General features: G+C 36.8%; 1 protein-coding gene across 6 annotated transcripts in view; it reads right to left on the reverse strand.

Moving 5' to 3' along the window:
* EHBP1 (EH domain binding protein 1) overlaps window positions 1-27392 on the reverse strand; it is a 365545-nt gene that overhangs the window by 181977 nt on the left and 156176 nt on the right. For 3 of the 6 annotated variants that reach the window (XM_056127043.1, XM_056127025.1, XM_056127017.1), the window contains exons 7-10: window positions 25442-25581; window positions 15973-16077; window positions 15228-15350; window positions 9426-9660 (exon numbers count right to left, since the gene is read on the reverse strand). In XM_056127043.1, the coding sequence (XP_055983018.1) occupies window positions 9426-9660; window positions 15228-15350; window positions 15973-16077; window positions 25442-25581 (603 nt within the window). The remainder of the gene's footprint in view (window positions 1-9425; window positions 9661-15227; window positions 15351-15972; window positions 16078-25441; window positions 25582-27392) is intronic. The other 3 variants (XM_056127059.1, XM_056127052.1, XM_056127034.1) reach the window with 1 other exon arrangement.

A 27392-nucleotide genomic window follows, 5' to 3' on the forward strand; every position in this document is an offset into this window, starting at 1 on the left:
TGCCACATATTGTGTCACCGATGAGGTGCTTGGTTCAGCGGTGCTTGGAAACTACCAAAGCTATACCTGGCAATGCTGGGGAAGGACATGTGTTGCTATTGACTGAACTCTGGTCACAAATACAAAGCCTGGGCTCTACCTCTTGAATTATCTTCCAGTTCTGAACAGTATCTTTAATAAGAAAAACCATTTTTAAGAAACTGCCATAACTTCCACATTCTGTTGATTATCTATGATTTGAATAATCTGTTTCAAGGGTTTCTCTACCACTGTAAATAAGCAAAATTATCTTTATTCTCATATTTTGTAATTTAATAATAGATTAGTTATATTAGTTGCTGTGAATAAAATTTTTTAAAGCTATATAAAGCTGAAAACTGTAAAAGGAATTTTTTTTCCTTTTGCTTTTTGGGTCACACCTGGCATTGCTCAGGGGTTATTCCTGACTCTGCACTCAGGAATTACTCCTGGCTGTTCTCAGAGGACCATATTGGATGCTGGGAATTGAACCTGGGTTGGCCGCGTGCAAGGCAAATGCCCTACCTGCTGTGCTATCACTACAGTCCCTGGAAAAATAATTTTAAAGGTCATTTATTGTTTAGAAAATAATGCCTCCAGAAAATGAATTATGGGGGGGGGAAACCCCTAAAGTTGATTAGCAAAAGGATTAGCAAACATATTGAAAATGATTTAAGAAAACATGCAAGAGAGCAAAATCAGTCATCTTGTCTTCTTGTCTTGAAAAATCCAAATTTACTAGAATAAGCATGCATCTTCTTTGAAAAAAAGCCAATGGCAACTTTTCTTGAGAAACTTACACATCCATTTCAGAAATTGTTTTATGCTGAAACTTCAAAAGTACATTCATACATGTTTTTGAAAAAATATTAGTTAGTGCTTATCAGTTTTAATTTCTGGTATTAGAATGGCTACACTAACCCCCCAAACAAGAGAAAAAGTGAGAAAGTCATGTGATTGTTAAGTGCAAAGGACACGTGCTAAAAGCACTGAAGGGTGTATTCTTTCTCTAGGTGCTGATGGATATGATGAGGTACTTAGTGAAGGTTGTTTTACACATCAAAGGACTCAGCGGTATTTATCTGAGATAGTTTTATGTCCGAGGATACAAAAAGAGTTTGGTAATGGAAATGAGTCATAGAGGCTTTTCTCTTGATGAAAGGTCAGAAGTTTATTACTGAAGAAAGAACAAATTCTGGAAGATTACTGTAACTGGAATTAAATGTCTGTACTTTTAAAGGAAAGAGGTGAGAAATACAAAAAAGTAATTAATACAGTGTTCTTCCTAGACTTTAACATTAGCTAATGAGCAATCTTTAGAATTTGTACATGTATTCATATTTATGTATATGTAAAAAAAAAGCTTGAGTGTTTATAGGTTGCCTCTTATAACCTCAGATGATTGAGCAATTTAGAATGCTCTTTATTCATGGGAAACTTGTAAAGGCTATGACTTTCATGTGGAAAAAGAATGGTCAAAAGGAAAATATTCTGATTTTAGTTTTTACTATGGTATTTTAAAAGTTTAAACAAACATGTTTCTTTAATTTGAGAGAGGGTGTGTATGTGTGCGTATGTGTTGTGTAATACTCTGCATCTTGGAATGACTGAATGCTTGTACTTAAAGTTTGCATTTACATTCAAATACTCTAGGTGTGTGGCTATTACTCAGCACCTACACCACCCATGAGAAATTTTATTTTGATCACACATTAGCTATTTCAAAGAAAACAAATGTAATAACTAGCAAGAGTTGGGCCAACTTTTTCAGTCTTTGTATCATTATTAACAAGTACTGAAATTTGAACTTGGCTTTGGAATCAGTTGGTTATTATGAAGTAATTCTGAGCACTTACTGAACTAATTTTAAGTTTTATCAAAACTTAGTGATATACATGAAAATATGTAGCATGCATCAATATGAGTTATAAATTGTAAAATAGGAAATATTGCAGTTCCAGAGCATCAGGAATCAAATCAACTCTTCCCCTTTTTCAAACCAGTATCAAATATTAGAATTTGGTAACTGTAGCATTTTTTGAGGGGGAGATCATTGTACACACACCTGATGGTAGTCAAAGGGCTATTCCTGTTCTCTAGTGGTGCTCAGAGGACCATATGTGGTTCTGGGTACTGGTCCAAGACTGGCTAACATGTCAGATTAGCACCTTATCTCCTGTACTATCTGTTCAGTTCTACTAGTTCTCATATATCATCTCTTACTCAAACAGCCCCTATACTCTCAACCATTGCTCATTTGATATGATTTTAGACATTTTAATGACTCTGCTAACTCTCTGAGTCATCAATGCCCCTTGTCAAGTGCAGCATCTAGAAGCGAAATACTGCTCAAATTCGGTGCAACAATGCACTGAGAGAAGATGGCAATTCTCTCTCCACACAAAATAATTGCTCCCAATTCCCATGTATCAAAGGAGGCTTATTCATTATTCTTCAATAATAGTGGCCTCAGTAGATTCTACAATCTAGAGTTTATAATTACATTTTATGATATTTACAAATGGAAGGAAGCTCATCAATTTTGTGAATGTATTCCTATTGAGTGATGTTTTACTTTAATCCACATTTTGAAAGAATTTTGGGGTCACATCCCATGGTACTCAGGAAAAAGCTTGTGGGGGTGGGGGAAGAAATGAGAGATAACAGTAAAGTGTAATGCATGATACCCTGCAACACTATTGTAAACCACAGTGCTTAAAAGAAAAAAAAATTGTACCTGCCATGGGGGCAGTCGGGGAATGGGAGGGAAACTGGAAACAGTTATAGAGGGGAGTGGGCATTGGTATTGAAACACTATATGCTTGAAACTCAATCATGAGTAACTTTATAATTCACTGATTCAATTAAAAACATTTAACATATAAAAATAAATAAATAGCACTTTTCATGTATGAGTAATCCTGAATTTATCTGCCTACTGATGGACATTTAGATTATTACCATATTTTGCTATTGCTTTTTATTTAAGTAGTTAAAATACTCCTATGGATATGAATCTTGTGGATACAAATTGTTTTGTGGCAGATGATTTGATTTCTTTTGGGTGAACACCTAGGAACAGAACAGTTGGGTCTATTCCCAGGCATTCACTTACTTTTTAGAAACTGACAAATTGTTTTCTAAAACTGTAGTGCCATCATGCGTGTGGAGACTGGTCTCAGCATGATTGTGGTTGGTTCTGGAGGTCTTCGGCTGCAGGAGCTCTGCTCGGGGTGGGGAGGGAAACTCAACCCAACCCCTCCTCCAAGGGGCCCCGGTGAGGACAGCCAGGCGTGGGGGCACGAGACTCTCCACACGCGTGAAGGTACCAGCAGAGGAACAAAGGCATGCGGGTCTGAGATCTCCAAGCCTGCTCGGATCAGGGCTGAGCATCCTCTACCCAGATCCTCCATCTTCCAGTAGGCAGGGGTCACAGCCACCAACTGGTCCCCTGGCGCCGTATAATCCCATCAATGGCCAAGACCCAGCCGCATTTGCGGCTGCACGACATCTTATTATCTCATTCTCACTTTGGAAAATCTGGCAGGCTACTGAATGTAACCTGCTCACACGGCAGAGTCTGGCAAACTCCCCGTGGCGTACCCAATATGCCAAATACCAGTAACAACGATGGGCCTCATTCTCCTAACCCTGAAAAGAGCCTTGAATATGGCACTTTTAAAAATCTCAGGGCTAAAACTGGAGAGATAGCACAGCGGGTAGGGCATTTGCCTTGCACGCAGCCGACCCAGGTTCAGTTCCCAGCACCCAAGATGGTCCCCTGAGCACCGCCAGGAGTAACTCCTGAGTGCAGAGCCAGGAGTAACCCTTGTGCATTGCTGGGTGTGACCCAAAAAGAAAGAAAAAAAATCTCAGGGCTAGAATGAAGGAGACATTACTGGTGCCTGCTTGAGGCAATCAACGAACAACAGGATGATAGTGATTGTGATAGTAGTGCCATTTAGAACTTTTAAAAGTTTTATAAAAGTTTCACTGGCTACACATAATTGATAGTACTTTGGTACATTCTTAAAAAATTAGCGATTCAGGGGCAGGAGCGATAGCACAGCGGGTTGGGCATCTGCTTTGCACACGCGGCCGACCCGGGTTCAATCCCCGGCATCCCATTTGGCTCCCCAAGCACCGCCAGTAGTAATTCCTGAGTGCAAAGGCAGGAGTAAACCCTGAGTATTGCTGGGTGTAACCACAAAAGCAAAAATAAATAAATAAATAAAAATTAGCAATTCAAGTGTGTATATAACTGGTATTTTATTTGGCTTTAATCTGTATTTATTTGGGGGAGGGTTGAGAGGGTGGGTTACACTCAGTGGTTCTCTGGGGCCATTCCTCACTCTGTGCTTAGCAGTGGCGCTGCTGGTGCTCAGGGGAACTTATGTGGTACTGGGGATTGGAACCAGGATTGCAGTTGCTGCAGCTCTAAAGCAAGTATGTTATCTCCTGTACTAAGTTACATTTCCTGATGACAAAGATGCTCACATGGGTCATTTTTATATCCTGTGAAATATCTGCACAAAATTTTATACTTTAGGAAAAATAAAGCAAACAAATTTTAAAAAAATGCTATTTTGGGACCAGGAAATAGAAGAGTAGTTGGTTGGGACATATGTCTGTATGCATCTGATTTAGGTTTGAACTCGGGCACCACATGGTTCTCTAATATTGTGGTATAGTCCCTGAGGTTCCTTCCATGCTAGCAGCATCACAGAGTGTGGCTGGACACCCCTCAAGCCAATGTGGTCTGAGTAATCTCTGGTACCCCATGGTACAAGCAGCATCAGATCCTTGGGTCCTTGCACTGAATTACTGGTCCAACAGTAATTACAAAGGGGTTCAAATTCTGGACCTTCATATGGGAAAAGGTTTTGTTAATTTTGATGAAATCCAAATTGTAAAAAAATTTCCTTTGACTTTTGTGGGTTTTGTATCATATCTACAAAATGTTTCTCTGGGGCTATAGAGATAGTACATGGGTTAGGGCACTTGCTTTACACACACAGCTAACCATACTTCAATCCTGGGTATCACATATGGTCTCCTGAGCACTACAAGGAATAAGCCTTGAGCACTTTTATGTGTGCTTCACCCACACACAAAAAAATTCTCATCTAAGGTCACTAAGACATTCTTACTTTCTTCTTAATGTTAAAAATCTTGGTTTTTATTTTTAGATGCATAATCTTCCCTTTATTCATTTGTATCACTTGTCATCCGTTAATCTTTGATTTGCTCAAGTGGGAGCCAGTTAACATCTCCATTCATCCATGGCATGTGCTAGTGTAACCCAATGGCATCTGCTCGCTCCAGGAACATGAACAGCCTCAAACTGTTTAGTTCAGGGTTTTGACGAAGTCTGACAATCTCGTAGGTGGGTGACCACACGTCCATTTGACATCCCGTGGAATCCAGGCAGTAACAGCTCTAGTCTAACAGTCGTCTCTAAATCACATTACGTGTCTGGCCCATCTGATTTTCAATGCCTTGGCAAACGAGACAGTGTTCCTGATCTTCGATCGTCAATGAAGGTCAGAACTCCGAATTCTTTCTCTCACGTTAGTGACATGTAATATCCTACATATAGGTCTTTCGATTCCTCTTTGGGATGCCCAAATAGCATTCTCATCCTGTTTTCATAGGGCTCAGGTCTCTGTTAGTGCAGGAAGAATGGTAGAGTCGAAAAGATGAGCCTGTAGCTAGAGGTTCTTCATCGTCTTCACAACTTCTTTGCCGTTCTTGATGGCATTCCTTGCTGCTCTCTTCCTCCTGTGCAGTTCTGGTGCCAAGTTGTTCATCATGTTGAGTTCTTGACCCAGGTACACATAGATGCTGCATTCGAAGATGTTTGTTCTGTTGAGAGCAAATGGGGCATCAGGGACTAGTTCAATTTTCATTAACACAGTCTTGGTGAGATTCTGCTGCAGTCCAACCTTTCCACACTCACGGTCGAAGTCGGCCAGTGTTTGTGCCGACTAATATTTGGTGTTATTAGAACGATGTCATCAGCGAAGCTGAGGTGGTGTAGTTGCTGGTCGTCTCTCTTCACTCCCATTCCTTCCCATTCCAGTCATCACATGACATTCTCAAGGGTGGCACTGAAGAATTTCAGTGAAATGGTATCACCCCTCTGAAACCCTCTCTTGACATGGATGATCACTTCCTTGTAGAATGGTGAGACCCTGGTGGTGAATCTGTCATACAGCTTGCAGAGAATCCTGATGTATTGAGTTTGAATGCCCCATTTGGCTAGGGCTTCAATGACTGCTTCAGTCTCAACAGAATCAAAGGCCTTCTTTAAATTGATGAACATTAGATAGAGTATATCTTGAACTCCTGAGAAACCTCAATGAGCTTTGGTACCGTGTGGATATGGTCGATTATGCTGAATCCTTTTCGGAACCAGGCTTGTTTGCATGGATGCCCTTCATCTAGTGTTCTGCCTATTCTATTCAGGATGACTCGAGTGAACAACTTGTAGGCAATGGAAAACAGGCAGATGGGGCAATAGCTGCCACTTCGTGGATGTCTCCCATCTTGAACAACAAAACAGTCCTGCTAGGTTTCCATTGGGACGGAACCTTGCATTCAGACAGGTAGTGTATGAAGAGCCGAGCCAGTGTATTGACGAGTACTGGTGGCAGATTCTTCAGTTGTTTGGTCTGATCTTGTCTGAACTGGGTGCTGTACGCTTCTTTACTGATGAAATGGCGTGTGAGATTTCGGAAGGTAGAATGTTGAGAACGACATATCCATTCTGTGGAATTTAGTATATGGGCAGGTGGACGTGACTATTAAAAGAGATCTGTGTAGAAGTGATGGATAATATTCTCCATTGCCTTTCTGGAAGATGTTAGAGATCCATCAGGACATCGGAGGGCAGTCATCTTGGTCTTGTAGTTGGCAAAGAACAGGCGAGCATTCCGAATACTTTTCCTGGTTTCTACTGCATTGGCCAACACTGCTGCTCTTCTCTCTTTGAGGTCTTCCTTTATTGCTTCCCTGCACAACTTTGCGAGCTTGAACATTAGCTTGTGATTGCCTGAGGCTTGTGCCAAACCATGTTGGTGAATGAGCTCGAGAGTTTCCGAAGACATATGTCTGTTCGTGACTTTCCCACTCTTGGCATTCTTCGAGCAGTCATGGAGGTGCTAAACCAGTCAATTGTATTCCTCATCGATATTGTGAATGATGGCGTCTTCCCACATTGCTGCAATAGTGCCAAAGAGCTACCAGTTGGTGATCATTCTGGGAGTTCTCTTCTTAAACTTTGCAGTCCTTTCTCCCTGCTCCGGGAAGTAGAATTTTTCATGAAGGAAATGCTGGTCCGATCCTTTTTGGAATTTTGGGACAACAACGATATTGGTCAGGAAAAACCGTCAATTGAATATGATGTGGTCAATTTCATTGTGAAACTTTCCACCAGGAGACTCCCATGTCCAATGTCTAGGTTTAGCCTTCTGGAACCGTGAGTTACCATGGATGGTCTTGGTCGACATGATGACTCAGACACCCTGTTCATTCCATTCTAGGCCATGGGTCCTGATGTGGAGTTCTTCAGGCGACCATCCTGGTCCTATCTTGGCATTAAAATCACCGACAATGATCTTGTAGAAGGTGTGTCTTCTTTATAGAACTTCTCCAGCTCCATGTAGAACTTCTCAATTTCTTCTTCATCGTAGTTGGATGTTGGTACATAGACGACAAAGATAGAAACTGCTGGCAGTGAGTCATATCTATTCAAGTGTAATCATCCGATTCGGGTTGTTAGGCATTCAAATGAATCAATGCTCCTGGCCAAGTTCCTGTTGACAAGGATACGGACACCACCAACACCTCTATCATCGCATGTTGCGAGGAACAGTTCTTTTCCAGTGTCAAAAATGGCATGATGTGATTGATCCCTTCTTGTCTCAGTCAGACCAACGATGTCGTACTTGATCTTCTGCACTTGCACCATCAGGTCCTCAATGGATGCTTCCAATGCCAGTGCACGTGCATTGAAAGTACAGACAGTCATTTTAATCCTTCGTTTTGGCAGCCTAGTTCGGCCCTGAGATTTTATCAACCTCTCCTTGCTCATCCTTCTTAACGCTGCCATATTGGGAGCTCTTTCAGTGTCAGGGGAATGTTTTTACTGTTTTTGGTATGTCGAATATCCCACAGGTAGCTTTCTAGGCTCTGCCATGCGGGCGGGATACTCTCCAAGAGGAATGGAGGCTTTTAGGGTGGCCTCCAATCGCCTTTCCAGGTGTTCTCATGGTTCACACCATATTTGAAATCAAATACAGCATCAAATATGGTGCTACAATCACAGAATATGGATATTAAGTGTCTGCCTTTGATTAAGTTTTGTAAACGGCATTAGGTAAGGGTTATATTTTGAGGGGGGAATAAGTGGACATCTAAACATTCAAAAACATCTGTTTTTGTTCCCTGAACTAACAAATGGAAGAAATATGTTCCTGGAAGCTGATTAGAATTTCGTTGTCTTTCCATTGAAAGTATATTGAAAGTTATTTTTAGGTATTATAAATCAATTACTGTAGGCATTAACACTTCTACTGTGTTATAAACTCAGTATAGGAACCTAATAATTATACTAATTTTAAAAGAAAACTTTTTCAAAAACCAAACAATATCATTATGTTTTTAAATTAAGATTGAATTACATTTGAATTACTATTCTTTCTAAATTAAAGTTTATTGACTTCAATTGTGGTATAGTAACTCTGACTAGAGCTTTCATTTTCCTCAAATCTGGAATGGGAATGAAGACGCATATATTCCCATTGTAGTCTGGAGTTGTAAATTGAGCGCCTGTGTGGCCTGAGTATGTATTTAAAACACATAGCAAATCTTCTACTTTCAGCCATAATGAAATTAATGTAGGTTGGGCATAACATTTGCCTTAAGCAGCCCCCCCTCAATAAAATATATGACATAAAGATTTTCAGTCATTGGATAAAAATATCACAGGAGAGGGATTTCTGAGAGAACAGAAACAAAAATGACAGCCCTGTGATTTTCCAAGCTTGATTTATGGCAGTTAGTTTCTAATTACAGTTTGGGGAGAGAGAACTCTAATACCCCGCAATTGTACTATGTTGAACCATTGATATAAGCCAATTCTAAAATAGATACAGAAATGTAAAATACCAAAGTATCAAAAAGAGTTTGATAAAGACAGTGTTGTAGGATTTATACACTACCTAATTTGGAACTCTTTTTTTGGTATAAGGCCAAAATAATAAAAATTAGAATGAGGGATGACATACTAAACTATGAAATGTGTACTCGACCACAGAAACAAATCTCTTTTTATTCAACTATATTATAGAAGTATCACTTTAGTTAATATAGATTAACCTAAATATCAAAATAAATGTACTTACTCATCCAACTCTTCTTCAGTTTTAGAAGTATCAGCATAGAGATACTTGCTCATATCCACGGGTCTTATGTTTTTCCTTTTTGTTGATTGGGGAGGAGAATCCTTTAGCATTACAAAGGTATCCGGTTCATCAAATGGGTTCAAATACTGTGGAGTCTGTACCTCTTTATAGGGACTGTAACTGTTGTAAAAGGATTCTTCTGCTTTTTTAGGTGAAGCAGCTTCAGTGATTGGTTCTATAAAACAAAAGCAAAAGATGAATTATACAAAACTAATATATAATATCAACTTATTTGTACAGTACTTTCAAAAAAAGAACTCTTAAATTAATATTGCCTCTGAATGAAAAGCAATAATGTGTTTTAAAGTTCAGAGATACATAACAGCTAAAACTTTTGTCTACTTCTTCAATAATTGTACTCTCTAAAATAGAAATTTCTGTATTGTTAATACCTTTGGAATTTCTAATAGTAGGCTAAGTTTAGAAGTACTACCTTGGCAAAGGGATATACATGGTAACCATCCAATATGTTTGGAGAGAGAGAGAGCGAGAGCGAGAGAGAGTGAGAGAGAGAGCGAGAGCGAGAGAGAGAGAGAGAGAGAGAGAGAGAGAGCGCTTGGCACAGCATCAAGTGGGCCAGGGGGAAGGGAAACTGGGGACACAGATGGTGGGAGATGTACACTGATGAAGGGATGAGTGTATCTTAGAAGATTCCTTTGAGGTCTAGGTCTTGGTGCGCTCTGCCTATATTTCCCTCCATGTACTTTACAGATTCAGGTCTGATCTCAAGGTCTTTGATTCATACTGAGTATACTTTTGTTTAAGGTGTGAGATATGGATCCAGATTTAATTTCATGCATGTGGTCATCCAATTCTCCCACCTCTTTATTCCATTTCATGCTCTCAGCAGTTTTGTCAAAAATTAGCTAGATTTGTCCTTGGATATTCTATTCAAACCTAATGATCAGAGTCTTTCTTTATTCCAATAACACGGTGCTTTGATTATTATGGCTTTATAATATAGATTCAAGTTAGGTAGTGATATGCCTCTCAGTTTTTTATTTTTTAGTAGGTTTTGACTATGTGGGGTCGTTTTTGGTCCCACAAAAAAACTTTATAATTGACTGTTGTCTGAATTTTGATAGGAATTTCATTGAATCTATATAGTAGTTTAGGTAAGATGGTCATTCTGACGAATATTTTTCTTTCAACCCTGGGCATGGAATGTTTTTCCATTTCCCAAAATCTTCATTTTCTTTCTTGAGTGTTTTGAAGTTTTCATGGTATAGGTCCCTCATCTTTTTTGTTTAACTTAATTCTTAGATACTTGATGTTTTTGGACACTTTTTCAAATGGGACAGACTCTTTGATCTCTTTCTCCTCTGATTCACTATTTGTATATAGGAATACGACTGGCTTTTGTGTGCTGACTTTGTAGTTAGCCACTTTGCTATATTCGTTTATTGTTTCTAGGAGCTTTTGTGTGGACTCCTTAGGGAGATGTTAGATTTAAATTTATTTTTAATAAAATAACTCAAGCCCTATCAAAACTCCAATAAAAATAATGAATAATGAGAATATTCAGGTCAAACACATTAGATTAGGGGCGGGAGAAAGAGCTCAACAGGTTGAATTACATACTTAGCATGTGGGAGACTTGAATTCAATCCCTGGCACAACATGATTCCCAGAACACCACTAGGAGTAATCCCTGAGAATGGAACCAAGAGTAGCGACTAAGCATTGGTGGGTGTAGCTCAAAACATCCACCACAAAATACAAAATATTCCACTACATTAAAGTCATACTGAAAATCATAAAAGTCATTCAGGTATAATAAAATCTCCTAGATTTTATTTCACATTCTGCTTTGAAATTAAAGACATTTTAAAAAATTAAATCTCTGACTCCATAAAAACACTACAATAACATGTTCTCTAACCATAAATACAGAAATGCTTGATACCAGGCTTTTTTCTAGCTTTTATGTTTATGAATATTCCAGACAGAACTAGAATTTGTTAGAAAACTCCAACATTTGATCACTAAATCTGATGACAAGACAAATATTTTCAACTTGAGAAATATCATACTGGGGCTATGGTGTTTGCCTTGCGTGTTCCTGATTCAGCCTCGATCCCTGGCATTGCAACTGCCGCCCAGGGTGATCCCTCAAGCACTGTCAAGAGTGGTCACTGAACATGGAGAAAAGGATAAGCCCTGAGCACCAGTGCGTGAGGCTCCAACTCTCAAAATAAATAAATAAATATTTTCTGAAATTAGAAAAAAGTTTCAGGAAGTCAGTAACTTTATAGCACCTCTGTAAAAGAATTTGAATCATGAATGTAAGTGTTCTAGAAGAAAGTTACATAACTCCACATGGGGTACTAGCCTACAGTTTAAAAAGATCTAAAAGATAAAAATATGTTAATCATTTTTGCATTTACTTTGAGAAAACATTTTAGTTAAACAAAAATCTTACTCTTCTACAAGGATGCCCACTCTCTCCACTACTGTTCAATGTAGTACTGAAAGTACTTACAACAGCTATTAGGCAAGAAAAAGATATTAAGGCCATCCAGGTAAGGAAGGAAGAAATCAAGCTCTCACTATTCGCAGATGATATGATACTATACCTAAAGAATGCTAAAACCTCTACCAAGAAACTGCTAGAAACAATAGACTTGTATAGTAAAGTGGAAGGCTATAAAATAAATACCCAAAAATCCATGGCTTTCCTATACGCAAATAGTGAAAGAGAAGAAGATGACATGAAGAAAACAATCCCAGTCACAATTGTGACCCAGAAAATCAAGTACCTGGGAATCAGCTTAATTAAGAAAGTAAAGGACCTGTACAAAGAAAACTACAGAAAGCTACTTTAGGAAATAAAAGAGGACACAAGGAAATGGAAAAATATCCCTTGCTCATGGAAGGGGAGAATTAACATTGTCAAAATGGCAATATTTCCCAAAGCACTGTACAAATTCAATGCAATCCCTATAAGGATACCCATGACATTCGTCAAAGAAATGGAGCAAACACTCCAGAAATTTATATGGAACAATAAGCCCCCACGAATAGCTAAAGTAATTCTTGGGGGAAAAAATGAGAGGAATCAACCTCCCTAACTTCAAGCTCTACTACAAAGCAGTAATAATTAAAACAGCATGGTACTGGAACAAAGGAAGACCTGTAGACCAATGGAACAGGGTTGAATATACTAACATCTCCCCGCAAGCATTTGACCATCTAATCTTCGATAAAGGGTCAAGAAAAGTGAAATAGAGCAGGGAAAGCCTCTTTAAGAAATCGTGCTGGCAAAAGTGGACGGCTCTATGAAAAAATGTGGGCTCAGATCTCTGCCTAACGCCAGGCACAAAAGTAAGATCAAAATGGATTAATGACCTTAAAATCAGACCGGAATCCATAAAGTTTGTTGAAGACAAAGTTGGCAAAACCCTCCATGACATTGAAGCTAATGGTATCTTCAAAGACGTCACGCCACTGGCCAAGCAAGTGAAAACAGAGATAGACAAATGGGACTAACTTAAACTAAGAAGCTTCTGCACCTCAAAAGAAACAGTGACCAAAATACAAAGACAGTCTACAGAATGGGAAAGGATATCCGCCAAATACACATCCACAAGGGGTTGATATGAAGGATATACAAGGTACTGGTTGAACTCCACAAGAAGAAAACATCCAACCCCATCAAAAAATGGGGAGATGAAAGGAAACTTTCTCAAAGAAGAAATCCAAATGGCTAAAAGGCACATGAGAAAATGCTCCACATCACTAATCATCAGTGAGATGCAGATCAAAACAACAATGAGGTATCATTTCACACCACAGAGACTGGCCCACATTCAAAAGAACAAAAGCAACCAGTGCTGGCACGGATGTGGCAAGAAAGGGACCCTCCTTCACTGCTGGTGGGAATGCCAACTGGTCCAACCCTTTTGGAAAACAGTATGGACGATTCTCAAAAAATTAGAATTTGATCTCCCATTTGACCCAGCAATATCACTCCTGGGAATATATCCCAGAGAGGCAAAAAAGTATAGTCGAAGTGACATCTGCACTTGTTTGTTCATTGCAGCACTGTTTACAATAGCCAGAATCTGGAAAAAACCTGAGTGTCCGTGAACAGATGACTGATTAAAGAAACTTTGGTACATTTACACAATTGAGTACTATGTAGCTGTTAGAAAAGATGAAGTCATAAAATTTACATACAAGTGGTACTACATGGAAAGTATCATGTTAAGCAAAATGAGTCAGAAAGAGCGGGATAGACACAGAAAGATTGCATTTATCTGGGGAACATAAAGTAACAAAATGGGAGACTAACACCCAGGATTGGCCGAGATTTAGTACCAGAATTTTGCTACATGACTTGGAGGCCAGCCACACGTGCTAGGGGAAAAGGAAGCTCAGATATAGAAGGGAGCACCAAATAAAGGGTGTTGGGAGGATCCTCCCAGGATGGGAGAAGCATGCTGAAAGTAGACTATAGACCAAACATGATTGCCACTCAATGCCTCTCTTGCAAACCACAGGACTCTAAAGGAGAGAGAAAAGGGAATGCCCTGCCCAGAGGCAGGGTGGGATGGGGAGATTGGGGGGTGGGGGGGATGCTGGGACCCGTGGTGGTGGAGGATGGGGACTGGTGGAGGGACAGGTACTTGATCATTGTATAACTGAAACCCAAGCACAAAAATTTGTTAAGTTTAATAACTGTAACTCATGGTGTTTCACTAATAAAAAATAAAAAATAAATAAACAAATAAACAAAAATCTTACTCTTCAACAACTCTTTTCTGGTTAAAGCCTTAAAAGTTCCAAACTACCTGATGAAAAAAAAATAGAAGAAAAAAAATCCTCTAATTGTATGCCTTACAAGCATTTTATATGTATGGTTGCCGTGGTTCTTTATCTTTCTGTTCTATTCTGTGTTCATTCACAACTCACTTTCACTAAGACTGGACTTCCTGGCCAGAGATATAAAGTGAAGGTGCTCACTGCACTCTGAGGGTGAAGGCAGAGGCGTTCTATATCTAGAGCAACTGCCCTTAACTTCATTACCCCAGCATCACTAACTCCCGTAATCTGATTTTAGTGGGTCAAACTAATAGGCATCACAGTATGCCAGCTATGTAAAATGCTGTCTTCACTAAAATTAAAGCTCTACTGTCTTACTGAATAAACAGAGAAAATAAATAATCCCTAAATAATTTAAATGAGTGTTTTTTTCCTTAAAAGCCACTCAGAATTGCTAATCAACTATAAATGGTGCTAACCATATCATCAAAAAACACTTTTTTAATTAGCTTTTGGGGGATGCTTTTTAAAGGAGAGAGGGACCACACCAGCAGTGCTTTGCAGGAGGGAATGCTCAGCACAGCTTAGTTCTGGGGAGATGGAGGGGTTCAAGAATATGGCCTGGGCTTCAGCATGCAAAACATGTGTCCAGCCCTTTGAATGCTCCCTCTAGCCCTTAATGAGATGGTTTTGTTTTGTTGTTTTTTGTTTTTTGTTTTGTTTTGGGACTCCATGATGGTGCTCAGAACTTACTCCTGGTTCTGCACTCAGGGATCACTCCTTATGGAGGGATTCAGGAACCATCGGGGGTGCTGGTAAAAGAACTCAGGTTGGCTACATGCAAGGTAACAGCCTTACCCACTGTATACTCTCTCCAGCCTTGCTTCGTTTGTTTTTTTAAAAAATCCTTTCTCGGTTCTTAGAGCTTAAGAGAATTTGATTATGTAAGATTTTTGAAGTACAGAAAAAGCTTGTTACCTTCTGAGTCTGGATCTCCAAAGGGATTTAATTCTGCTACGTCAGGATCACCAAATGGATTTAAATTCACAGTGGCCAAGTCCTTTTCTGCTTCATCTAAAAAGTTAAGTTTGTTGATAAGTTCTGAAAATAAACATAAGTTCATAGTTAAGCACAATAATTGATCATTCAAAACACATTTCAAATTATATATAAAAATCACTAATACCTGCAAATAATAAGATAAAGTATTTTACCAATGGCAGAATGCCATTAAGTATTTTGTAGCACACCAACATTTTCAAATCTAACAAAACAAACACATGCACATTAATTTAAAAATTGTATCTGATAATGAGTTTAGGAAACTTTTATCTAAAATTAATTGGAGCCACTAAACAGCATTGGTATAGATTTTTTAAAAATAACATTTATATCTAGAATAATCCCAATGAGTTTAATATAAACATTTATTTATTCAATTACAATGTAAGTTCAAGAAGTACTGTCATGCTATGTGACCAATTATTATTTTATAAGATGTTTTAAAATCACTGCCTATCAAGGATCTTTACAGAAGATTTGCTAAAGGGGATGAATTCTGTTCTGTTGTTGCCTGTTGGTGCACTACAAATTACCAAAGAAAACATTCAAGAAGAAGCACAAGACAAAATTGACAGCTAAATACAGACAGAAGTCAAGAGGCAGCAGGTCACAGTAAATACAGGCAATCAGAAGCAGAAAGAAAGGAAGAAAGCTCTTAGACCTTCAGAAGAACTGGCTGATTTAGCTGAAGGCATATTTGCTTGCTTAATGCAGTCATCGTGATCTTCATCTAAGCTGCTCAGAGCATTCAATTGTTTTACAATTTCTGTAAACAGAAGTCAGTCAAGACAAATGTAAGGTCATTTAATTAAAGAGCTACAGGAGCATGCAGTTACTCAAAAAGATAAAGAGAGGGGATGTTTGGTTAATCAAGAGAATATATTCAGAGGATGTTATTTTGATTAACTTTAATAGATGTATTTAACTGAAAGTTATGCAGTATGTTTAACACAGAAAACATCTGATTACTAAAACTCATATTAGTAATTTAACTATTGTTAATAAACACAAAACAAGACAATAATCCAAGGGATAGACACTGGCTTTTGGTAGCCACATTTTGTATTGGTAAAATTCTGCTTTAAATGCATCCTTTGAAAACAAAAACAAAAAATCATGATACTATAGAAAATAGGTACTATTTGCTCTATAGTCTAAATTTCAATTAAAGATTTTAAGAATATTTACATGAATCATTAACACAAGTACTTGTTCATATTGTAGAATTTTAAAAACTACCATAAAATAAGAAAAGCAGGCAATAGCTACCAGTGTTTTATTCCTGTTTTCTAAGGAGTTTGTTCCTGTAAGAGAATTCTTGAGCATTTATTTACTTTAAGACATCTTATAGCTCAGTCAAAATAAGAGAAAACAGAAAAGACAGGGACAGAAAGGAAATTCTTAAAATAAGATAAATTCATTTTGGGCACAAATGTTTTTATACTTTAGACAACTGTTAATATGTAAAATGAAAGTTCATTAGGAAAAATTAGTTCAGAAAAAACATAAAAGCCTATAAGACCTGGACAAAACTGGACAAATCAAACAGCTTCAGATTGTTCAGTAGGAAAAAAAGAGGAAAATAAAATAGTTATAAAGTTGGTATTAGTGCTTTAAAAAAACATGGCAAAATATATATTCTACATTTGTATTAAATCACTGAGTATACAATTTTAATAAAGGAATCGAGGACAAGAGACGAGTTTCTCTCAGGTGACTGGATAGTAAGGAGCCTTTAGTACTGCAATGGAGGTTACTTAGGGTGGACATATCAAGTTATAAAAAGCTGTGAAACTTTTCATGAAAACAACTAACAATTGTATATGTGGGACTAGAGGCCAAAATACATAATCTTAATATGTATTATTTAAAAAGTATTTTTATTTCTTCTAAATTTCTTACACTGACCCCAAAATTTTCCTGACCAAAAATATTTATATCATACTTTATTACTTATTAAAGTCTATTTCATCAAAATTTAACATGGTTGGGAACTGCTGATAACTCTTAGTAAGAGCACAAATAAATTTCTACCCTAGTGCTACTCAAATTGAGAAATAAACCTGTAGGTAGAACATTCAGTTATCCTAACAGGATGTCAGTCTGGACTTACTTCACATTGGTAAAAAAAGAACGAAAACTAAATTAGGGGCAGGCAATCGAAGCAAAGGGTCAAGTAATTTGAGACTCTCCTTTACTGTCAGGGAGGCAAAAGAAGATAGAAATTGACCACCAGAGATTATCACATTGAACAACAGAAAAAAGAGGGGTGGGGGTAGAACCATGAGTAGGTAGCCTTTTCCTTTTAAGAAAGTTGTAGTTGAATTAAAAGAAAAAAATAATAAACTGTCTCAAGCTAGAATATAACTGCAAATCTTGCGGCATCCTCATTCTTTCCAAAGTTTACAGAATTCAGTACAGGCCTATCTCATTTTAAGATGATTTAAGATAGTAACATTTCAACTTCCTGGCAGAGATCAAGATCCATAAGATGTCCTTTCCTCACTGGGTCTTGCCCATAATTTTGATTTGTGGCTACAACTAACTGGTTTAATACCATGATTTTCAATTCCATAGTGGATCAGAATATGAGAAAAAGGAGTTGCTTCAGGCAGCTTATCATAAGAAAAACAGCATTCAGTAGTTGTGCATCAATGTGATGGCCACCTTTTATCTGTAACATCTGACATCACTTTGAGCACAGCTTGTAATTAATATATGTTGCAAATGAATTAATAAATGAATCAAATGAGTCATAATAGGTACCATCATGTTTATTAAGGCAGGAAGATGAATAAGACTTCCTTTTAAATTATAGAAACACTATATATTTTAAATCTGTATGCCCCTGTATATCAAGATATCTAAATATATATCTATAACATACTTAAATATAATTTCATGTATAGAAATGTAATTTAATACTATAGATATTATTTCTGATAATAAATCTTTAACATACTTAAACCCCAACTCCAAAATCTGGTCATTAAAAGGAACAAGTTACTATCCCTCACAGTTATATGGGTAGACTAGATTCCTGTGGGTGGCTGAGTTGAATTCACTTGAAAGTTGAACTGGGCTGGATGTCCAAAATGACTTCACATATACGGCTGAATGAAGCAGGGCTGGCCTGGTGTCTGTTTCTCTCCAAGTGGCCTGTCCACATGGCTACCTGGAGGGTTCTCTCAGCATAACCATCTCACTGGTTTGAATTTCACATAACAAATTTGTATGTCAAAACAAGATTTCACTAGTTCTATTTGGTAAAAGTGATATACAGGGCTGACTAAATACAGAAGAGTGAACTATAAATGGGCACAAAGGTTGTAAGGCATGTTTTATTAGGGGACAAGTTTTGAAGACTAATTACAAAATGGTATTATTTTATCCAATAAAGCTGCACTTAAACCAATTACCTTAATTTTTAACATGTTATTTTCTAACATTTTATTTATACACATATTGTGAATAGCAAAACTACTCTGTATATTTCAATATGTATTTGCTAACTTATACTGTCATGTGATCCAAGAAGCAAAATGTGTATACACTCATTTTCTAATGTTTCTCTTCAGTGCCCAAATCCACAATCACTATTCCAAAGTTTTTCATTGACCTGTATGTTTCAGAATGTCATATAAACGGATTCTTATGGTATATAACTCTTTCTGTCAATCCTCATTGATTCAGTCTAATGGAACATGCATATTGTTATTCATATCAATATATTTTTATTCCTGAATAGTATCCCATACTGCTTACTTAGTCTGTTGCTAGTTCCTTCCAGGTTGGGCTATTATAAGTCAAAATGCCATGAACATTTTTGTGTAATTTACTGGCACTTAAGTTGGTAACCAAAAACATCCACTATAACGTTGTTATATTTTATAAAATTCTGTTCATTTTGTTTGCTCAAGCTATTATTTGAAACATATAGTATTTTAATTTAAGCATATATTTTATTATTTTGAACCTACTTTTCCTACACATTTTTATACTAGTAGTATTGACATTAAACATATTTCTGAAAGTTAATTACTCAAAATGAAATTTTATTTTAAAATGTGTTTGGAAGTGTTTTAGACCAAGCCTGACAGTAATCAAGGGCTATTTAAGGCTCTGTGCTCAGAAGTGACACCTTGCTTTGCTTTGGGGATCATATGTGGTGGCAAAGATAAGAACTACATTGGGGGGGGTGCAAGGCAAGGATTATCTCTGGAATAAAATTTATACAAGTAAAAATTTAACAAAGGAAAACAAACAACCACCAAAATATACTCTGCTATTAATTTACAAGATTATACTATGTAAATATTATAGAAAATGCTGGTTAAAAAATGTAACAATTATAAATTTATCAACTTAGAAAAGGCATCTGGTCATTCACTTGGCCCTACATATTTAATTCTTCAATATTTAACTTTATTTACTTTTGGAAAACTAGTAATGAATTATTTAAAGTTTTATTCATGTTTCTTTTATAAAATGGAAACACTACATCCTAAAAAAGCTATTATATAAATATAAAAATGAAAGGAGTAAGAAATTAAGACAGAGTAATCTGGGATACAATAGGAAAAGAAAGCCCTACTCGTTAATTTCTCTCTTTTCAGATAGCATACATCAAATTATATTTTGTTGTTGCTGTTTTGTTTTGGGCCATACTCAGCAATGCTCAGAGGTTTCTTCTGGCTATGTTCTCAGGTATCAATCCTGGCAGTCTTCAGAGGATGATATAGGACGCTAGGAATCAAACCTGGGTAGGTCACATTCAGGCAAGCGCTTTACCCACTGTACTATCTCTCCAGCCCCGAAATAAATTAAATTTTTAATTCCAGAAAATGTGCTAGGATGAAAAATGAACTGAGAATTTCAAACATGACTGACATGTTCTCTACCACTTAAGTTATCTTACTGTCCAGTGTAACATTCTTAAAGAACTACAGCTAGAAGTGAAATGAGTCAGAAAGAGAGGGATAGACATGGAAAGACTGCATTCATCTGGGGAATATAAAGTAACAATATAGGAGACTAACATCCAAGAATAGTCGAGATAAGTTACAGGAGGTTCACTCCATGGCTTAAAAGCCAGCCGCACATGCAAGGGAAAGGGCAGCTTAGACAGAGAAGGGAACAACAAGTAAAAGGTGTTGGGAGGATCCTCCCAGGATGGGAGATGCATGCTAAAAGTAGACCATAGACTGAACATGATTGCCATTCAATGCCTCTTTTGCATACCTCAGCAACCAAAAGGAGAGAGAGAACAAAAGGGAATACCCTGCCACAGATTCAGGATGGGATGGGGGGGGGGGGTGGGAGGGGTGGGATGGTTACTAGGATTACTGGTGGTGGAGAATGGGCACTGGTGGAGGGATGGGTACTCAATCATCATATAACTGAAACCCAAGTCCAAAAACTTGTAAGGTCAACAACTGTACCTCATGGTGTTTAACTAATTAAAAAAATAAAAGAAAAAATTATATCACTGGTAAAAAAAACCTGTGGGTAAAAAACTTATGCAGAAATTACACATTTTAAGTGGAAGTACTTGCAATAGCAATTAGGCAAGAAAAAGATATTAAGGGCATCCAGATAAGAAAGGAAGAAATCAAGCTCTCACTATTCACAGATGATATACTATACTTAGAGAACCCTAAAACCTCTACCAAGAAATTCCTAGAAACAATAGACTTGTATAGTAAAGTTGCAGGCTATAAAATCAATACCAAAAAGTCCATGGCTTTACTATACGCAAATAGTGAGAGATAAGAAAGTGACATGAAAAAAACAATCCCATTCACAATTTTGCCCCAGAAAATCAACTACCTAGGAATTAGCTTAACTAAGGAAGTAAAGAACCTGTACAAAGAAAACTACAAAACACTACTTTAGGAAATAAAAGAGGACACGAGAAAATGGAAAGATATCCCCTGCTCATGGATTGGGAGAATTAACATTGTCAAAATGTCAATACTTCCCAAAGCATTGTTCAAGTTCAATGCAATCCCTATAACGATATCCATGACATTCTTCAAAGAAATGGAGGAAACACTCCTGAAATTCATATGGAACAACAGGCCCCCACGAATAGCTAAAGCAATTCTTGGGAAAAAGAAAATCTGAGGAATCAACCTCCCTTAAACTTCAAACTCTACTAAAAAGCAGTAATAATTAAAACAGCATGGTACTGGAACAAAGGCAGAGATGTAGACCAATGAAACAGGGTTGATTATACTGACATCTCCCCCCAAACATATAATCATCTAATTTTTGATAAAGGAGCAAGAAATGTGAAGTGGAGCAAGGAAAGCCTCTTCTATAAATTGTGCTGGCAAAACAGGACAGCCACATGCAAAAAAGTGGGCTTAGATCTCTGCCTAACACCATGTACAAAAGTAAGATCAAAACAAATTAAAGACCTCAACATCAGACTGGAATCCATAAGGTACATTGAAGACAAAGTTGGCAAAACCCTTCATGACACTGAACCTAATGGTATCTTCAAAGATGTCACGTCACTGGCCAAGCAAGTGAAAACAGAGATAGACAAATGGGACTAACTTAAACTAAGAAGCTTCTGCACCTCAAAAGAAACAGTGACCAAAATACAAAGACAGTCTACAGAATGGGAAAGGGTATTCGCCAAATACACATCCGACAAGGGGTTGATATCAAGGATATACAAAGTACTGGTTGAACTCCACAAGAAGAAAACATCCAACCTTATTAAAAAATGGGGAGATGAAATGAAAGGAAACTTTCTCAAAGAAGAAATCCAAATAGCTAAAAGGCACATGAGAAAATGCTCTACATCATTAATCATCAGGGAGATGCAGATCAAAACAACAATGAGATATCATTTCACACCACAGAGACTGGCCCACACCCAAAAGAACAAAAGAAACCGGTGTTGCCGCAGAAGTTCGAAAAAGGAACTGTCTTTCATTGCTGGTGGGAATGCTGAATGGTTCGGCCATTCGGTACATCTACACAATGGAGTACTATGTAGCTTTTAGAAAAGATGAAGTCATGAAATTGACATACAAGTGCTACTATATGGAAAGTATCATGCTAAGCGAAATGAGTCAGAAAGAAAGGGACATAGAAAGATTGCATTCATCTGGGGAACAAAAAGTAACAAAATAGGAGACTAACACCCAAGAACAGCAGAGATAAGTACCAGGAGGTTTACTCCATGGCTTGGAGGCCAGCCTCAAACACTAGGGGAAAAGGCAGCTCAGATAGAGAAGGGAACATTAAATGAAGGGCGTTGGGAGGATCCTCCCAAGATGGGAGATGTATGCTTAAAGTAGACTATAGACGAAACATGATTGCAACTCAATGCCTCTTTTGCAAACCACAGCACCCAAAAGGAGAGCAAAAACAAAAGGGAATGCCCTGCCACAGAGGCAGGGTGGGAAGGGGAGATGGGGAGTTGGGAGGGATACTGGGATCAGTGGTTATGGAGAATGGGCACTGGTAGAGGGATGGGTACTCGATCATTGTATAACTGAAACCCAAGCACAAAAATTTGTAAGTCTACAACTGTTCCTCATGGTGTTTCACTAATAAAGGTAAGGTAAAGGCCCTCCAGTTGATCGTCGATTTGCTCGAGCGGGCCCAGTAACGTCTCCATTGGAGACTTTGTTGTTACTGTGTCTGGCATATCGAATACGTCACAGGGAGCTTGCCAGGCTCTGCTGTGCGGGCGAGATACTCTCGGTAGCTTGCCGGGCTCTCCGAGAGGGGCGGAGGAATTGAACTCGAGTCGGCCATGTTGGCCGCTTGTAAGGCGAACGCCCTACCGCTGTGCTATCGCTCCACTAATAAAAATTTTTAAAAAAATTACACATTTTAAAATATTCAAGAGTTCAAAAATACAATTTCCCTTTAAATTTTAAATTATATTTTTACTGTTAAAATGAATTGGTAGCTACTTGATTATACATCCATGAATTGTATTATTATGGATCAGACACAATTTCTGAACGCCTCAAAACAAATAAAAATTTCTGGAAAAAATAAAAGAACTCCAGCTAGTCAAAAAGCCAGTAAACTCAGAAAAAGGAAAGGCATGACATTTTAAAAAGAATTATGTTGTTGTTGTTGCTGACATCAAATTTAGTGTCAGCATCTATTATTGGGAAGTGAACCCCAAATTGCTGTTGAACTAAAAATAACAGTCAGAGGGAGTAAAACAAGGAGACCCATTAAAGAAACCAGAGGATCATAGCAGATCTCTCATGAACTGAGTCAGTACATTATTTTTAAAGTTAGAGGCAAATGTAGGTGTACTAATTTGTTCAACTGGCTATTTCAAAGGGCATATTCTACAATTAAAGGAGAATAAGTAACTTCTAAATTACTTTATTAAGATTGTTAATATAAAAAAATTGAAAGTGACAAAAGATAGTGCTTGGCTAAAAAATAAAATAAAGTTGTATTCTGTAGAAATAAATAATATACATGTAAATTAATGTATAAATAAGAATAAAATTAAGTACATGAATTATCAAGAAATATGGGACTGGAGCACTAGTACAGTGGGTAGGGCATTTGCCTTGCATGTGGCCAACCTAGGTTTGATCCCAGAAGGCACTTCATATGACCCCCAAGGTCTCTACCAGAGATCCCTGAGTGCAGAGCCAGGGGTAATCGATAAGCCTCAATACGAATGGTCCTAAAACAAACAAACAAACCAAAAAATAAAACTATTAAAAAGTAAAGCTTATAAGGTTAGAGAAATCAAATCCTATTTATTACAAGTGCATAATACAGTAATCAGTAACCAAAAGCATGGGGATACAGAGAGAATACAGGTTACAAATACTAATATCTGGCAGGATTTCAAAGCAATAAGTATTAAAGGGGGGCAAAACATGTAAATTATAATTCACAATTATGACAAAAGTATTTATTTACTAAATAATTCAGCACTGAGATCTTTCATATATGAACTATACAAAAACAAGTATGAAATAAGTTCTAAGCTTGATTCAATAGCTATATATTGAGTCCAACAAGCATATAAAAGGATATTTATAAAAAATTTACAAAAATAGTTCATCTAGAATACAAAAAAATCTTCAATCATATTTTTTAAAAATTAAAATTTGGAATACTTCAGCATCTAATTTGAAGGAAATCAAACTGAAGTAAACAAGCTAAAAAAATTTTTTAAAGTCAATGATGAAAAAATATTTTCAAAGACCTATGGGTTAAAAAAGAGATCAAAATAGCTACATAAATTAGAAAAAACTAATTTATAAGGTGCACACAGGAAATCATTTATTTGCATACAAGGCTAGCAGTTCCTGCAAATATATTTTAGAAGTGGTGCAAAAGTGAAGGTTCAGAGTTGAGGAAGTTTTTGACCAATGGAAATCACTTGTGTAACAGAAAGCACAAAAAGTTGAAGCAGGACCAAGAGATCAATTTTAAGGAACCTAGATTTTGGAAGAATCCCCAAGAGATACGTATTAAAAATTCAAGGACTATAAATCCAGAAATTTAGAACAATTATTATTAGTTAAAAGGAACATATAGTGTTTGACCTTCACTCCGAAGGTAAAGAAAGGTGTTGTGACATCAAATCCTTAAGTGTGATAGCCTGACTATTGATATTTATTGATGAATTGATACAAACCACTATCTTACTAGTTTAGCAAAGCCTACTATTTGGAATATATGCAAATTCATTTCTATGTACACGGAATACATGGAATTCTCCTGCATTTTAAAAAAGAGAATGCCTACACAATTTATCTGAATAAACACATACAAGTCAGATAAGGTAGGCCATACATCTTCCTTTTTACATCTGTAAAGCAGATCTCATACAGCATTCATTCTTACACTGACAAAAGAATGAATCTTGCTCCATTATACTATAATCAATACTTCCAGGGAAATCTAATCTTTCTTGATTAATCTTGGACTTTAACAGTTAAAATCTGTTACTGTCATCAGCAAAGTTTTTAGAGAGTTCAACAGTGTTTTATATTCAAAAGGCTTAATAAAAGGGGGGAAAAAACCTCATTAGTGGAAGTACTTTTTCTGAGAATAAGTTTTTCAATTCTGCCTAAAAAGATGAACTTTCATTCTACCTTTATGTCAATAAAACCAACCTGTAATTTTTGCTGCCTTTTCTTCTTGGTTCACTCGGGTCTCATCGTCTTCTTCATTATCTTCTTCAAAGTCATCTAAATTCCCAATATCTGCTTGCTTCATACTCATCAAACTAGCCAAACTTTGCATATCTTCATCCCTATATCAATGATTTAAAAAACAGTACATAATTCACTAGGTGGCATAGTTTGAAAAGGACTGCTTCATAAGAAAATTATAGGAGATCTTCTAAACAGATATACTAGATTTTAAAATTTATACATTCATTATCATAAATTCTTAAATGATATGTTTAGTAAACGTAAACAAGATTTAGAATTAACTGGTGAAGAGTTGAATTCTGTGTGTAAGGAAGAGTAAATTTTTGTAATAGGATTAAAGTGTGGATTTGTAACCATAAAGTCTGGACACAAAAACTTGTCTCATAGAAATAGTGGAACAGTTTGAAAATCCGATGAGATCTAAACTTTAAAAGACAATTATTTTGAGGGGACAGGGGTTCGAATAAACTAGGCTGTGCTCAGGGCTTATTTCAGGCAGCGCCAAGGAGGAAGCCATAGGCAATTCTGGGGATAAAACCTAGAAGGCTACATACCAGATAAGAGCCTTCCTCACTGTAATTTCGCACCAGTCTCAATATTCAAACTTTTAAAAGGAATTAGAGTAGAAAAAAATTTTAATTAAAATGCTTTATTTAAACGCTATGATACACAAAGCTGTAACAGTACAGTTGTAATAGGCTTTCAATGTTCCAACACCAATCCCAGCATCAAGTGACCATCCCTCCACCAATATCCCTGGTTTTCCGCCTTCCCACTCCCTTCACCCCCCCACTCCCCACCTAGTCTGTTCCCTCAGCAGACACACAATAATTTATTTTGTACTGTTTGTTACAAGTAAATGAATGGAAATTCTTATCTGAAATCTATGAACTATTTGAGGCTTGTGGGTAGGAAGAAAAGAGTGGTTAGTCTCTGTAAATTTTATTTAAATCTTATTTAAATGTACATTTTTCTAAAGGAGCTACTAAGGAGCTAGTTTTATCTCAAAGTTAAATAGTCAGCAGAGCAGAAAAATCACTTCAAAACAAAGTCTAGCAACTTTAAAATTATGAAATGAAAATTACCTGTGTTGATTTATAAGTTAGAAAGCATATACTTGACTAAAATGAGATAATTTATTTAATACGTTTATAAGCTCAAATCATCTGTTTCTTTGTTCTGTTGTTTTCACCTTAAATTTCAAATAAATTTAAAATCTTATCTCAAACTTGATAGACAAATTAAATTTTAAACTGATACACCGACCCCAAATTAAAAAAGTTAAAGCTAAAAGCATTGTTTCTCATGCTGTTACTGCGATAAAATACATTTTTTAAAAAGTTTTTTAAAAAATAATACTTAATATTTTATCTCATAAAATTTAAGTGATTTAATCTCTGATAATTTAACAAAATCATTTCCCCTTTCAAAATAAATTTAGTGACATAAAATCTGCATGAACAAAAATGTCCCATTATTTTTTTTTTTTTTGAATTTTCTTTTTTTTTTTTTTCTTTTTCTTTTTTATTAGTGAAACGACATGAGGTACAGTTGTAGATTTACAAATTTTTGTGCTTGGATCTCGGTCATACCCCGATCAAATACCCATCCCTCCACCAGTGCCCATTTAAATGTCCCATTATTGAATGCCTTACAAATGTTCACCTTTTGCTGTGCAATCATCTCAATATAAAACAATATTCTTAAAATGTGAACTTGATTAAGTTTACTGTTTTAAATCTCATATTTTCATCCTCAATAATTTTCTTTCAACTAGGGAAGATGAAAAGGAAAGAGGGAATGAGAGGGAATTCGGGCACAGTGAGAAAATTCTCCACTTTGGTGGGACCATTTGGTTTGACTGAGTTTCCTCTCACCCAGATCCCTGTGAACTTACTGCTTCTGTCCA

Source organism: Sorex fumeus, unplaced genomic scaffold (assembly GCF_029834395.1).
Source record: "Sorex fumeus unplaced genomic scaffold, SorFum_2.1 ptg000006l, whole genome shotgun sequence".
Taxonomy (NCBI): domain Eukaryota; kingdom Metazoa; phylum Chordata; class Mammalia; order Eulipotyphla; family Soricidae; genus Sorex; species Sorex fumeus.